Here is a 16,233-nt window from a genome sequence, read left to right as displayed (position 1 = left end):
TGGCTTGGTGTATGTAGGAGGTTTTGCTGCCCACTTAGCATCCTTTCTATTTTCCCCTTTTATGCTGTTGACTTTTTTTTTCTCCTTATTACCCTATTTTGGGATGTGGGAACAGTGTGATCTCTCCTTACTATTATCCTCACTACCTCCATAATCATGGCATTCTTACTGACATGTACATACACCAGCATCGACTGACATATATACTAGGATGGATTGACATCTACCTGGAAGTGGCCCGGGATGGGGGGACATTACTACATAATGGAGGAGAGGGGCAACTCTTGTCTTTTATAGGATTTAGAACACTACAAGGGCCTTTAGATCTGACCAACATGCAGGGGGGGCCCAGGTCCAAGTTTTGCAGAGGGACCCATTGAACTGTAGCTATACCACTAAATTATCCACATCCTCTTTTCAAAGGGAATGCGCTCTGACTTTATAGCTAAAGAGAAGGGTTACTGAGGACTCTCGCTCAGATTTTATCCTGGACAAGCTACAATCTTTTAAATGTTACCTCTAGAATTGACAGTCTTAATGCTGGCATCAAAAATGTTCTTGTCCAGAACCAGGAATCTTCTTCCTAAGGGCTCTTTAATATGTCTGTGTTTCTGGTACGTGTTGTGAAAGTGTTCACACGTACTGGAGACACATACGTAGTCCCATTCAGGTGCACATGTCAGTGTGTTTCCACGGATCATGTGTCCATGGGCAAAACACGCTGACATGTCCATTTTTTAGCTGCAGCACGGGCTGCAAAACATCCCGCACACATGCACACTGATGACACACGAATGACATCCATGTGTCATCAGTGTGACACATACCGGTGCCTGGTGATGAAGACAGCTCACATCATTGTCCCCTGCTCTGCCGGCGATAAGTGCAAGCAGGGGACAATTGTGAGAGTTGTATTCAAGTGTAAAATTAATAATAAAATAAAAAAAATCAAATTATACTCGCCTTAACACATAATCCCCTGAAGCATTTGTGCCCGGTAAACAATCAAAAATAAAAAAAACAATATCTCTCACCTGTCCGAAGTTGACAGTTTCCCTCTGGTCACAGGCATCGGCTGATGGGACCATTACTCCCATCAGCCTACGCCTGCTGCTGTAGCTGATAACAGCAAGAGCCGGCGCCGCTGATGGGACTACTCAGCAGCTGGCGCCTGCGCTATAAATAAATTTTACAGAAAAAAGAACAAAGCGACCAGCCTATGAATAGGGAACACCACATGTATGAGTAAATAATGTATGAAGTTTATTGATTACATCCAACACAGACATGGAATAACACAGACTCCATAAAAACATTTAAAAACATGTGGAAAGTGGTAAGTCAAATCATGAAATAATGATATGATAAACCTCCCACATCAACAGACCCCACAGACAATGTATGAATGAGCACTATAAGGTGTCTAATGAGGAACAGTCTCTAAAACAAACAAATGAAAAAAGGCATTAAACATGAAAAATCAAAACGCCTGACTGGTTTGGAAAGAGAACTATTCACAGCACCATGAATATATTAAGCACATATGAAACCCCTGAACTGGCATCTATGTACTCACTGATGTAGTTAATGAGCACACACTCCTGTGGACTGCATATAACAAAAAAAAAAAAAAAAGTTGAGCAGATGGAAAAATATCAAAAGCCCATATGGGACAGCAGTACTAATGCCCTTGCACTTCTAATAAGGTCGTTGCGGGCTGCAAGCCACAGCTGTCAGCTTTAGCAAGGCTAGTTATCAAGAATACAGGGCTCCCACGCTGTTTTTTTTTTTTTTTTAATTATTTAAATAACTTAAGAAAAAGGCATGGGGTCCCCCCCATTTTTGACAACCAGCCAAGCTAAAGCAGACAGCTATGGAATGGTTTTCTCAGGCTGTCAAGGGGACATGGATATTGGCTCCCTCAACCTAAAAATAGCATCCCGCAGCCGCCAGAGAAAAGGCGCATCTATTAAATGCGCCAATTCTGGCGCTATTCCCAACACTATAAGATGCCTATCCATTAGTAGTCCTATAGTGATATGGTAAATAAATTCACAGCAAAAGTCTTTTTATTTGAAATAAAAAGACAAACGGTTTTACCTTTTTATTTAAAAATAACAGTTATACTCACAACGCCCATTCCATTGAATCCATGGTCTCCTGTAAAAAAACAAAAAAATAACCATATGCCTCACCTATCCGACATTCTGTCCCATGCCGTAATCTGTCTGTGATAAATACTTTTCAACCTGGATGGTGCCAAGATGCGACCGTCCAGGCTGAAAACCACAGGAGAATGACCTGCTGCGAATGCAGCGTTGGTGACCTCATCGAGGCTACCGCAGGTCACAGAGGCTGCACTCCCAGCTAGGCTCCTGAACTGCAGTGACCTCAATTAGGCTAGTTTCACACTAGCGCTTTTGTGCGCAGCGACGGCCTGCGCACGGCCGCCGCTAAGCCCCGCCCCTGCCACGCCTCCGCCGGTAGCTCCGCCTACCGGCGCATGACGCTGCATGCATCCTGCGTCCCCTATCTATCACTGTGGGCGCAGGCCGTGCGCAGTATGCGTTTGGCGGCGCATGCGCCTTTTTGACGGTGCGCCGGCGCAACCAAACTGCAGCAGGTTGTGTTTGGCGCAGGTCGGCGCACCGTCAAAAGGACGCATGCACCGCCAAATGCATATTGCGCACGGCCTGCGCCCTCAGTGATAAAGATAGGGGACGCATGCAGCGTCATGCCCCGGTAGGCGGAGCTACTGGCGGAGGCGTGGCAGGGGCGGGGCTTAGCGGCAGCCCGTGCGCAGGCCGTCGCTGCGCACAAAAGCGCTAGTGTGAAACTAGCCTTAGCTCTGCGTTGCACCATGAGACTTTTTCTTACAGTGCTAGTGGTGATCTCATTGAGGTCATTGCAGTTCACTGTGATTCCCGCTCTCGCTGCAGCGAGTCATTTTCCCCTGCTCTTCAGCATGAGTGGTCACCTCTGGCCACCGCTCATGCTGATGAGCAAATGTCGCACAGAAGGATTACGACATGGGACACTCTGCATTCTTTTAACGTCTGACAGGTGAGGGATTTTGCTTTTTTTAATTTTATTTTTAATTTTACGCTTGAATACAACTCTCAACATTGTCCCCTCTACAGGCTGATAGCAGGCAGAGCAGGAGACAATGATTTGAGCTGTCTTCGGCACTCGGTGTCTGAGAACGGTTCGAACTGTCCTGGCTTTTCTAAGGCGCTGGTATGTGTGATACTAATGTGGCACACGGTTGCTATGAGTATGAAACACACGGACACTGATATCTCCGGTACTGGTTTTTCCAGAGTCCTGCGGGTATGTGCCCACGATCAGGAATTACTGCGGTTTTAAGCTGTGTATTTATGCACGGTCCAAACCGCAACAGCCAGATGTTACAGCATAGTGGATGGTATTTCTAGACCTCTCATGTCCATTATGCTTGTATGAGCACCTGCGGATCACTAAGGGGCGGCACAGTGGCTCAGTGGGACAACATCTGCAAGGAGTTTGTATGTTCTCCCCGTGTTTGTGTGGGTTTCCTCCAGGTACTCCGGTTTCCTCCCACATTCTAAAGACATATAGGGAATTTATAGATTGTGAGCCCCATTGGGGACAGTGATGATAATGTGTGCAAACTGTAAAGCGCTGCGGAATATGTTAGCTTTTTATAAAAATAAAGATTATTTATTATTTATTTATCACTCGCGGATACTGACACGCGTAGCGTCTTTCAGCGTCTCCGCAACAGAAATTTCTCCAATAGAATGTGTCGAATGCAGAAAATCCACATGGTTCAGTGAACACATGCAGATTTACTTGTGTTTTGAATGCACCGATAATACGATGCATCCATAGCGCTGCTACTTTCCGGATCATGGGAACGTAGCCCGAACTGTTACAGCTTCATCACGTCCCCCAACCCCATTAAATTTTTTTTTCCTACCGCCATGAATTTAAATACTTTTTTTATGCATAAAGAAATTTTGTTTTTGTTTTTTTTTTGTTTTTTTTTTCTTCAAATATCATCTGGAAATGTGACCATTTCCAGATGATATTATTGAAAAAAATTCTTATAACCCTATTTTGAGGTGTGAGCACAGTGCGACCTATCCTCACTATTATCCTCAATACCTACATAATAAAAAGGAGGACTGTGGTGTGGCTAGAGTTAGATGGATCCTGATGCAAAACTTGGACCTGGGCCCCCCACCGCATGTTGGTCAGATGTATGGGCCCTTGTAGTGTTCTAAATCCTATAAAGACAAGAGTTGCTCATCCCCCCCCCTTCATTAAATAGTATTGTCCCCCCCATCCTGAGCCCCTTACAGATATGTCAGCCCATGCTGGCATATGACAGTCCATCCTGGGCCACTTCCTTGTATATGTAGAAAAAAAGTCACTCTTCCAAAACAAGGGACGCTCCAGTTTCTGCCATAGCCAAACACACCACTCTACCTATGGCAGCTGCTAATATTTTCCTCTTTTTGAGTGAGCAAAGCCACTTTTAAATGGGCAAAACAGCTAATAGTTCTGTTAAGGTATTCCTTAATAAATTGCCTGTTAGAAAGAACCTTTGCAAAGCTAACAGCTTGTTCTTTACCACTCTATACCCATTCACCAGAAGCTTTGAGCTTGCCTCAAATCCTGGATTACTGATACTGTCCCTAACAGTTTTTCCATTTGCAATTTCTGACATTTTTGGCAGCTGCCTTGTTCATCTATTTCTGAGCATTTAGGTAGCCTTCTCTCACCTGCCCCGCAAGAAAGATCCAGTCACTCTGATACCCCCCTATAGATCCTTTTGATGCTTCTAAAGCTGCTGCACCCTTCTTACAGGAAACAGAAGAGACCTGACCAAAAAATGCAGGATGTTTTTTTTCTCAAAGCCCCTTCTTCCTTAGGGGTTAGTTTTAGTCCCTCTGGAAAAACTCTTCAAACAGTTTTATTTTTTTAATTAAAACTTTTTTGGTTTAAAAAAAAACAAAACAAAACTTGCATGTTCAGTCTTGTATCTGAAGAGTTGTTGCATCAATGGATCTAAGGAATCTCCTCCAAGGATGTTTACCTGTACATCCTTATCTGTGAGTCTCACCAGTAAGTGCTCCAGTTGTCTTCACGGATGTCCTATCCTTTTTGTTTCTACTTGGATGACTATGATTAAATCCACATCAAGGTTGGCCAATTAAGGAAGTCGTCATATTGTTTTATACTACTTCAGCTGGGTGATTAACTACTCAGTCATTGCTGTACCATTCCGTGTCTAACCTTTTAGGACATGTGTCTTAACTCAGCTCAAGCCAAGATTCTTCTCACACCGCAAAGTCATTGCTCTTTACACAGGAATGTCCCAGTTCATTATGGCATGCGGGTTCCTTGGAATTATAGTTTCTGCCATGGGAGCTGATCCCATATGCTCAGTTCCATAATTGCCCCCTTCAACAAGGCTAAAATGGGTATGGGAATGTCATGATACAGGGACCGCATAGACTTATCCCAAGCTGGTCCTTGTCACTTCTTCCTAGCACTTCAGTATCTGGTCATGTTTACTAATTCCGTTTCAGTGGCTGAGTAAGGGTCTTTCAAGCTGTGTGGTCCCCTCTTGAGTCCTCTTTGCTGGTCAGTATCCGGGAACTTTAAGCTATCCTTCTGTCTCCTCTTCACAAATCCCTGGCAGTGCATCCATTGTGGTTCAGACAGACACGTCAATGGCAGTTCTCTGCCTAAACCAATGTATCCAAACTCCATTCCTCTCGTCCTCCAATCAGATTGTTTTCAGAATTTCATGAGTATCACGCAGGTGAGAGAGCCTGTGGCAATTTCTGATGCCTTGATGATGATTGCATCATCTATGCAAAACTAAGGAAATCCAGAAAACATGATCTGTTGATCTGTACAGGTCTGTGATGATTGAAGTTTGGGAAACACTGACTTAAACCATCGCAGCTTAGTAGCTGTGTCAGAGGCAACGCACAGACTAAAGTGGCCAAAGGCATGGAATCTGGCACTCTCCAGTCATTTATTTATTTATTTTTTTACTCTGTACGAGAAAGTATATAGTTTTCACAATGATGGATTCCATATTATTGTCAAACATGTTATTTAATTAATTCAGGGGTGGGCAATTAATTTTCCTTAGGGGGCCACATGAGAGACCGTGACTGTTGTGGAAGGGTGAACCAATAGGTGGAAATTAATTCTGCTCCATGTTAATCATATTATCATTTTGTAGTAATATTATCATTTAATATTGAGCAGAATTAAGTCTGCTGAGATCCCTATATAGCGTATGAGCCCGCACATAGCCCCTCTATGCACATTGTGAGCCCCCCACATAGCAGCTTTGATACAGTATGAGCCCCCACATAGCCTGGTAGATATAATATGAGCCCCCACATAGCCGCCTAAATACACTTAGTATACATTATGAGCCCCTATAGATATGCAAATGTTCCATACACACGAAAAAGAAAAAAAACATGCTCACTGTCTCTCTCCTTCCCCTGGCTCTCTGCTCCTGCCTCTGGGGAACTGACTCTCCACACAGCAGACATGATGTAGTGACGTCATCACGTCTGCTGTGTCAGTCGCACATGCTGCTTAGTAGAACATGTTGGCGGCTCCGTCCTCCACCAGTCGTGTATTCACCGCTGTCTACATCCTGAGGATGTGGATAGCAGTGGAAAGCTGGCGGCGGCTGTCAAGGAGCATGGTGTGCTGCCCATTCAGCTGCCTGGTTGTTTCAGTCCGGCACGCAGACAGCCAGCCAGCTGAATGTGGGCCACACTTTACCCAGCTCTGTACTAACTTATGTTTGATAGGCATCTTAGCTTTTATATTAACCTTTTTAATGTTTGACGGATTATCAACAATTAATTTTATAGGCTGGAAAGACAGATAGAAAAGAATTTGTGAAGAAAAAAATGAGAATGAATCCACATGCCAGCACCACCAACAAGGAGAAGAAAAGGAATAAGAACTATATGATGATGAGATATAGCCAGAACATTCGAACCAAAAACAAGCGTTCATTCAGAGATAAGCAGGTAATGCTAATTGACCACTGGAATATAAGATGGCGACACTGGCAATAGCTGTGCACATAAGAGCGTGCAGCCGTTAGCTTTCCACAGACACATGTTATCTAATGTGATGCTGACATGCTTATTAATGTCAGTAGGAACAGATTATTGTACTGCACGTTTTTAAAAAGGGACGAATTTGACTGTCTCATACATAATATATGGTGGGAGCAAACAATATAAAATATTTAATGAGATGTATGGTCAACTTAAGGAATAGCAACACTTGTTTTTCTTTCAGTACAAATGAAGATGACAGAATTTGCTTTATGTATCTATGGAGATGGAGATCTCACTCTATAATATGCCGTATATATAATATGTGTGTGTATAATCTAACTTTCTTCACTTGTCAGTTGCTACTTCACTGATCCTTCACTCTTACAAACTGCTCGAAACTGTATACAGCTCTGTGGGAGGCACAGGGATAATGCTCATTCTTCTTGTGACTGGAGCCTGCAGCAGGGAAAGCTGGTAAAAAAGTTAGCTCACCCCTTCCCGACATGGCCAATTTCCTTTTTTTTCCCCCCTCCTTCCAAAAGCTGTAACTTTTATTTATTTTTTTTTAATTTTCACTGCATTAGTCCACTTAACGAATTGAACCTGCGATAGTCCGACACTTCAGTATTGCTGTAGGCAATAAAGATCACAGTCTCCTTTGAAACCCAGCCACAGGCTGGGTTTCAAGGGAGCTCTGTAATTTCAAGCAAAGAGATCTTCAACAGACCCCTGCTGTCATAGCAACCCATCAGGACTCTGCAATCGCATCGCGAGCGCACCAATGGGCGCATAAAATTACGCTCCCCAATCCGGTGTACTATTAGTGCTGCTGTCAAAAGTTTGACACTGGCATTTAACAGGTTAACAGTTGCATGCAGAACTCTGTTCCACCTGCAGCTATTATTGGCAAATCCTGGCTGTAAGATCTCATGCATACAAATATCAGTAGTGGTATAGCATGTAAACATAGAAGTATATGAAATTTGAATTGCATTACTGCTCTAGAAAATGGGGAAAAAACAAAGATACTTGGCACACAATTTGGCCAATTCATGCATGCCCAGCAGCCAATGACAAGGAGATCTTCTTTTGCTGGGAACCTATCCTAATGTGATTCCTCTTTGGGCAGATAGTCTACATTTATATGGGTAGGTAGGATCCTGCTGTAATTAAAACCGCCACGGGCTGATGGGTGGAGGATGCATCTGTTCTGACCAGAATTCTATTTGGAAGTGACGGTCAGTCTTTTGTTATTTGTATACATAGGCTTTCTGACCAAGCACTCCACCCATCAGCCCATGGCAATTTTAATTACAGCTGGATCCTAACTAAAAGAAGATCTCCTTGTCATTTGGTGCTGGACATGCATGAATTGGCTAAATTCTGTGTTAAGTATATTTGTTTTTTTCCTATTTTCTAGAGCAGTAATGCAATTAAAAATTCATATATTTCAAGTATATATGCAATAGCACTACAGAGTGCAACTTTATTTGTTCATAAGGTCTCATCCAGACCACTGTATTATTGGTCCAAGTACGATCCAACAAAAAAAAAGTTTTCACCCATCTTCTCCTCATCCGGGAGAATCGCACTGGTATGTTCTCTTCTCCAAGAGAACCGGGTCCATAATGCAAATCACACTCTAATCAAACACTGGTCAGCGTGTGATTTGCAGTATCGACCCGGTTCTCTCAGATAAGAGAATATGTGCTTGTGTGACCCTAGCCTAACACAGAGCTGTTACATGCAGTGTATGGGGCGAACTCGCCTTGTGAGCCCGCTCCACACACCTGCTACTGACTTGCACTGCACATGAGCAGCGGATATCAGTAAAAGGGTTAATGGCCAGAAATGGTATTACTGCTCATGTGCAAACGCATGCTCATTCAAAAAATTACTTGAAAGGTGATTAAAGTGTAAGGGTATGTCTTGTTTTTTTTTTAGGAATCTTTTGAACCAGGTTTGCTCCAAAAGACATCTGAAAAATTATTCAAAAATTGTTTAAAGAAGTCCTTGTTATCATTTTCTTTCAAGCATTTTCCTTCAGCTTAATTCTTTAAAAAGAAAAAAAAAAGCCTTGTGGGAGTAAAAAGTGTCACTTCTTTGAAGTGTCTCCTGATGGAAGTTCAGAAAAGAGCGACCAGAATGGTGACCGGTCTGCAAACCCTGTCTTATGAGGGAAGGTTGCAGGATTTGGGAATGTTTAGCTTGCAGAAGAGAAGACTGAGAGGAGACTTAATAGCTGTTTACAAATATCTCAAGGGCTGTCACATTGTAGAAGGATCAACTTTATTCTCATTTGCACAAGGAAAGACTAGAAGCAATGGGATGAAACTGAATGGGAGGAGACACAGATTAGATATTAGAAAAAACTTTTTGACAGAGTGATCAATGAGTGGAACAGGCTGCCACGAGAGGTGGTAAGTTCTCCTTCAATAGAAGTCTTCAAACAGAGGCTGGACAGACATCTGTCTGGGATGATTTAGCGAATCCTGCTTTGAGCAGGGGGTTGGACCAGATGGCCCAGGAGGTCCCTTCCAACTCTACGATTCTATGATTCTAAAACAATAAACAGCAAGAAAACCTAAATAAAGAAAAACTCATGAAAGCTGTTTCACAAACCAAAAACTCCTTTAAGGAAGGGTTGTTTCCTGAAGCTGTTTCTAATAGAAAATTCAGTTTTTGACGACCTTTGAAGAAAAAAACCTCCGTATGCACATACCCTAACACTGACATAACAAATGGTTTAGTATCTCATAGTTAACATCTTTTTGTTTTCTTTCCTCAGATTGCGCTCCGAGAATCACTTCTGAAAAAACGAAAACGACAATAAATAAAAGTATTTTCTATTGTTGAAATGTAGTTTAGTGATTATTGTATACGTCATTTTGTTACCCTGCTCAAATGTTTTGTGTAGAAATTGTTTTAAAGGATCCTGTCGGAACATTCATGCTTCCCGTACCACAGGCATCATGAATAGGAGCCTACCTGCTGTGTTTCATAGCAAACCAGCCAGGAGCAATAGAGTGAGACTTGACTAGTCCGATGACATCCTGGGCTAGCTTCTTCCCAGACCGCTTCATCTCATTGCCAGGGTCTCCAATATGTAATCATTGGGGAAGACCTGTCAATCGACTGGAGTGTGGGGTAGGGAGGAGCAGACCTGCTAGGTCATTGGACTAGTCCAGTTTCTCACTATTAGTCACTGGCAGCATTCCAGAGTAAAGCATACCTGGCTGCAAGCACTCAGTCTCTCTTTGATTCATGTTGTTTTTGGGCAGCATAAATCTAATGAGATTCCTTTTAACGCCAGTGCTGAGCTTCACAACAAACGCATTTTTATTGGTTTTTGGAAACATTCAGTTTGTGGACTTTGCTAATAAAAATAAACTGAACAGTCTAGCACATGCCAGTCTTAAGGAAGTGCTCACTGTAGTGCGCTGACCAGATTCATTAAGCGTCTTAATGAGCAAGGCGCATCTGGAACCATTTATTTTTGTAGTAATTTTTTTTTCTGGATACTTGCCGTAACTTTGAGATTAATTGTAAATAAATTTACCCCACTATTTTTTTTAACACTTCCCTATGTCATGTCACACTCTTTGGATCTCCCAGTATTGGCCCCAGTACTCCCGTAAGAATGAATGGAGCGGCATTGCACATGATTGACCTCTCTTCAATTCACAGAGTGCTCTTCATAACCCCAGTTTTCTGGAACAGCAGGGGTCCCAAGAGTTGGACCTTCAGTAATCAGAACAGTATTTCATACTTATAATAAAATAGCTTTCAAACTTAAGAATACCCCTTTAAAGATAAAGACTATACATTTGAGTATGATATGAATTAGCCTTTTCTTGAAGTGTACCTCCATAGAACATCAGTTACAGAGAGAGTCAACTGCAGACAGCATGATCTGGTGGCAAGTACTGTCCTTAATTTAACAAATACCTGGTGTGAGGGGTTGACTCGGCTGATTGCAAAGGTGGACTTGGGAAAACCCCTTGAGGTAAATCACCCTCTAGTTTATTAAAACACATCATAAACCTTAGCGGGGTTGAATAAACTAAACGTGGCCTTTCTAAAGTGCAAAGGATTCACCCGCAGATACCACACAATGTCCTCAGCTCCTCCTGGAGCCACGTGGGAGTTCCTCCTCTCCCAAGTCACAGCACACACTGACTCTCTATACAAGCTATTTAAGTCAGACCATGTGATGGTCACCTGACCATGACATCCTCCCAGGTCCTGTCAGTACACATGCTGGTGTTGGCTCTGCAGGTGGAGATATGGTAAGCACCCTCCCACCCACTCTATTGGTGCCCACATAAAACCAGCCCATGTATGCAACTATAATTTTACCCTCCCAACACTTAGTATGTTGTGAAACTAGGATATTTTTCTTCCATCACTGATGCCAATATGCGCAGTGACACATATCTCCGCTCATACAATGTGCCAGTGACCCTGTCACACTGGATATACATTTTAAAAATATCTGATTAAGTAATGGCACCCAAAGAATCTTAATTAAAACCTTTTAACCTATCACTGTGTTTTATAGTTTGCTTGTCTATAAAAAATCCTTATTCAGAAAAGGGTTAAAGATTTACTTTTCAGAGTTTGTACAAGGAGGATATAATTATCAGGTGAAAGGTTAAAAGAATCGTGTCTAAGTTGTCCATGTCATCATTCAATAGTGCAATAAAAGATATCATAAATGCTTTCATTATTAATTTTCATGAGAGCAAAGCCTGTTTCTATGTGTCGGGGAATACCAAGTTAGTTCTTCTAGGAAATGCATGTCTTCTTTGAAAATGTTGGGTTGTTAGTGGAATGCAAAAATGAGCCAAGTCCCTCCAGAAGGGAATATAGAAAGGATGTGACCAGAATGCTTCTTTTTTTTTCTTTTTGCACTAAGGACAAAGTTCTTTTTCATAAAAATCTCTCAATATATTTTCACATTGCGACAGTATATTTTATTGGAAACTGCCCACAAAAAAATGTGAATTGCGCCATTAGATGTCTCGCATATCAAATTTTACGGTCTTCTCAAAAATCTGTTTTCAATGTTCCTGGGAGGGAAATATATGCCATTCAGTGCAGCGGAGTATAGAAATTTAATTTTCTATTGTACGTGGCATTATGGACCAAAATGTACAAGGTCAAGTGTATAAAGCTTAGGTCATGTTCACACATTCAGATTTTACCTCAGTTATTTGTAAAATACTGACCAAATTCTTTATATATGAATGTGGCCTCATAAGGAGAATTTTATTTTATTTCCCCAAAATATCTAACAAGTCACCCTAGCTGAAGTGAAAAACGCTGCATGCTTTGGGTGTAACATATATGCATTATTTTTCCATGAAGAATTTAGCCAAGATCAATTTATAACAAAATCCGCTTGTTGCATGCAATGTAATGCAAAAGGTGAGATAAGCTTTGCTTCAGAGACAAATCCAGATATAAACTAGCATCAAAATCAGCATGTGTTTACATTTAGGCTGAGTTCGCACTAGGCGTTTTTGCTGCGTTTTTTTTTTCTGCAGCAAAACCAGCACTTTTGGCAGAAAAGAGGCAAAGTCAAAAACGCAGGTTTTAGGTGCGTTTTCAGCATCCCAAAGTTCAGCTTTGCTTGCACCACAGATAGGTAAACACAGGTCACCAATACAAGACATATGTTCATGAAAAAAATGCAAATGTAAATGCTGAGGGAGGTGAATTGGCCTTGAATGACTGTATTTATCTAAGACACTGGCAGTGCATATAGTTTGTAGGTGTAGGACACTTTTAACTTTCACACTTTTGTCTGCTATTGAGTTGCTCATCAATTGTGCCATCTCACACCTTGGTCAGCCACAAGCATTGTTTAATCTCATACCTTTGTCAGCCAATGTTTACTTTGTATGCATCACTAATTTAATTAAACTGTACTAACTATCCAACTGTCATGTCAGGTGACCAAGACAAGATGGTAAACCTGGAAAAATCACAAAAATAAATGCGTTTTAAATACTTCTGTACTTGCTTTTTTTCATTACCCATTGTCTTCAATGAGTGAAAAACGCTGAAAGATTTGACATACTCTATGCCCAAAAAACCATACAAAGCACAAAATACTGATGACAAAAAAACAATATGTGTATGAGATTTCTGGAATCTCATAGGCTTTGCTGGTACTGTAAAATGCAGCTGAAAATTATCAAACGCATATAAAAAAAACTGCAAAAACACAGTGTGAACTTGGCCTTACCCTTACATGCCATGCTCATGCTTGAAAAGTAGCTATCATTTTAATATTAATTTTAATAATCGATAGTACACATGAAAATAAGTCATATTACAAAGTTGCCTATCAGAAATAGTGCGTCTTCTCCTCCTGGATTGATCTCTCTTACTAAATTGGTGGATAAATGCTGTACAATCTGTTTGGAGAAGGTGACGGTGCTTTCAAAATTCTAAGGAGAGAGGAACTAGAGGCAAAAACACACATTCTGTAGCAAACTTTCCTGAAACATGTTTCCATAGAAGTTTGAGCACAAGCTATCATCTCCTATGCCAGCATTGGGATTACTCACTGTAGACAGATTTTCACCTTAAATTGTGAGAATGAAAGATTAGTCCAGGAGGAGAAAAAAAATAGATTTATCTGATAAAATAAACTTGATCTATTTTTTTATAATGTGTGAAATAGGTAATCTGCAAATCCTTTTTATTTCAAAATTCTGCTATTCTGTCCCCTCCCCTCCAAAATAAAACAAAGTACCATTCAATAAGTGACTCCCTTCTGCCAACATTGTTGTCTGCCTGTTGTCAAGTATAATTAGTCTCTAGCAGCAGTCACAAAGGCTTCATTCAAACGTCCAATATTTCCTGCTGACCACTCAGAGGAAAAAAATCGCTCCATAGCACTTGTGCCTATCTAAGTGTATCTGTGAAAAGCACAGTACTCATAAGCAGAAAGTGAGGTTTTATCGCTCTCCTGTCTGGCATAGTGCATACAGGCATAGCGGAGAGGCCGGCTTTTAGTTCAGGACAAGCATGTTACTGGACAATGCAGAGGTATATCTAGGCTAACTGACACCCGGGGCAAGAGTTCAGTTTGGCGACCCACCCCTCCCACCAAAGCACAAATGCTATTTGCACACTTAGGCTGGGATCACACTACCATGTGCGATGCAAGAGACTCGCATGAGTCTCTTGCATCAACACCCGTCACTGCCGCCGGCACTCAGGACCGGACCCGCGGCTGCATGTATTTCTATGCAGCTGCAACTCTGGTCCTGAGTGCCGGCGGCAGCGCCGGGTGTTTTGTTGAGAGGGACTCGTGGGAGTTTCTCGCATCACACACGATAGTGTGATCTCGGCCTAAGCCACGTGCCCACGAGCTGCTCGCCATAATTCAATGTTCAGTGAAAAACAGAGAAACAGAAGAGAAACTTGTTGTAATGTGACCGTAAATATAAAAATCGCATATGAGTGAAGCGGCCATGTGATGACTGCTGGAACAAGCAATCAGCTGAATCTTGACAGTGGGTATATTTCAGGCTGTTACGGTTGGCTGCAGGGTTTTATTTTATATTTAAAGAGCTTGTCCAGGTTGGAGATGAAAGTCTGCAGTCACTATAGGTGGCTGCAGGTGTCTGAATTCTCACAGCGCATGCCCTGCACACTTTTAGAATTCTCCCTTGCACAAGTAAGCGATTTGTATACTTACTGTATGGCCGGGGACAAACTGCGACTGAAATAGAGCCCTGGCATTTTAAATCGCCCCTGTCCCCGAGCACCATATGGGATTACTAATATTACCCTGCATGGAAAAAAAAAAAATCAAGATTTCCTACAAGACCAATATTTCTAATACCAATAATATTGCTATACAAGATTACATAATTATATCAAAGTAATAAGATTGCAATATTCTAGACAAATGCCAACAAACCATAACCGAATATTACCTGCTTATACAGTATTGATAATATCACCATACTGATCGTTAAAGGGGTTGAGATAAAAATCTAAGTAACTTCAGACTTCTGAATCATTATAGTGCACACTATGAGGATTCTCTGGTGGCGGTATTGGGAGGGGCTGTCATGTGACCACAAATAATGCGATTTTCACACCTCCGGCCACATTCCGACTAACTGTACTTGGCTTTGCAAATTTCACTTGTATAGAGCGAGGCCGTTCACGTCTCATTAGCAGGTGACCAGATGTATGCAAATCACACACTTGCGGTAACCTGATCAGGGACGTAACTACAGTAGGTGCAAGGGTTGCAATCGCACCCGGGCCCTGGAGCCTAGGTGGCCCCAAAAGACCCTTTAGCCTATATAAAAAGACCAATGCTATTAAAGACTTGCCATATTTAGGGATGCCATTAGATATTTTGCTTTGGGCCCCATGCTGTTCAAGTTACGACATTGTACATGATCATCAACTCCCAGTGTCGGTCACCAGAGAATCCTCAGTGTGCAAGCATTGTAAGGATTCAGAAGTCTGCAGTCACATAGAGTCACTGCAGACTTTAATTTCAAGCTTGAACAACTACTTTAACCAAAACCCCTGTACTAAGACTGATATTACCACCATACAGTGACCATATAATGATGATATCAGGTTTACACCAGTGCTCGGCAGACCATATATGTGTATATCGTGCAGGTTCTCCCCAGTGATGTCTCGCTGATTGTCACTCTTTTTCCCTTTTTCTTTGCATTTGGTCCAGACCACCATGACCTCTTATTCCATCCATAAATTGTCCCTGCAAAATGCAACACACAGAGATCTTCACTTTACTGATTTTCCAGGACCCTCCTCGCATTCTACCACCTCTACCCAAACCACAACTTTTGATACCTTATAATTCCCCTGTCCTCCTTTAATAATGTGCCCCTTGACCTCTTATAAATATAACCCTGTGCCTACTTATAAAAATAAAAATATCCCCTGTGCTTTCTAATAATAATAATGACTCATTGCTTCTCCCATTGTGCTTCCTTATAATAATAACCCTCAGTTCCTCTTTATTGAAGTAATGCACCTGAGCAGGCGCCCCGTAGAAAAAGTCCTGTCATGTCACAGTAGAAGAAGAGCATATCTCCCAACATTTAAAAAAATGGAGAAGGAAATGTAT

General features: G+C 41.8%; 1 protein-coding gene across 3 annotated transcripts in view; it reads left to right on the top strand.

The window, feature by feature from the left end:
• Positions 1 to 16,233, top strand: part of SDAD1 (SDA1 domain containing 1) — a 204,422-nt gene that overhangs the window by 130,767 nt on the left and 57,422 nt on the right. For 2 of the 3 annotated variants that reach the window (XM_073541097.1, XM_073541116.1), the window contains exon 21: positions 6,897 to 7,058. In XM_073541097.1, coding sequence (XP_073397198.1) covers positions 6,897 to 7,058 — 162 coding nt within the window. Of the gene's footprint in view, positions 1 to 6,896; positions 7,059 to 9,882; positions 13,110 to 16,233 lie in introns of those variants that run through there. The other variant, XM_073541107.1, reaches the window with a different exon arrangement.

The sequence above is a fragment of the Dendrobates tinctorius genome, unplaced genomic scaffold, assembly GCF_039654945.1.
Source record: "Dendrobates tinctorius isolate UK_male_01 unplaced genomic scaffold, ASM3965494v1 ptg000011l, whole genome shotgun sequence".
NCBI classification, from domain to species: domain Eukaryota; kingdom Metazoa; phylum Chordata; class Amphibia; order Anura; family Dendrobatidae; genus Dendrobates; species Dendrobates tinctorius.
Note: the sequence above shows the minus strand (reverse complement) of the source record. Positions and strands in the feature narration are given on the sequence as shown.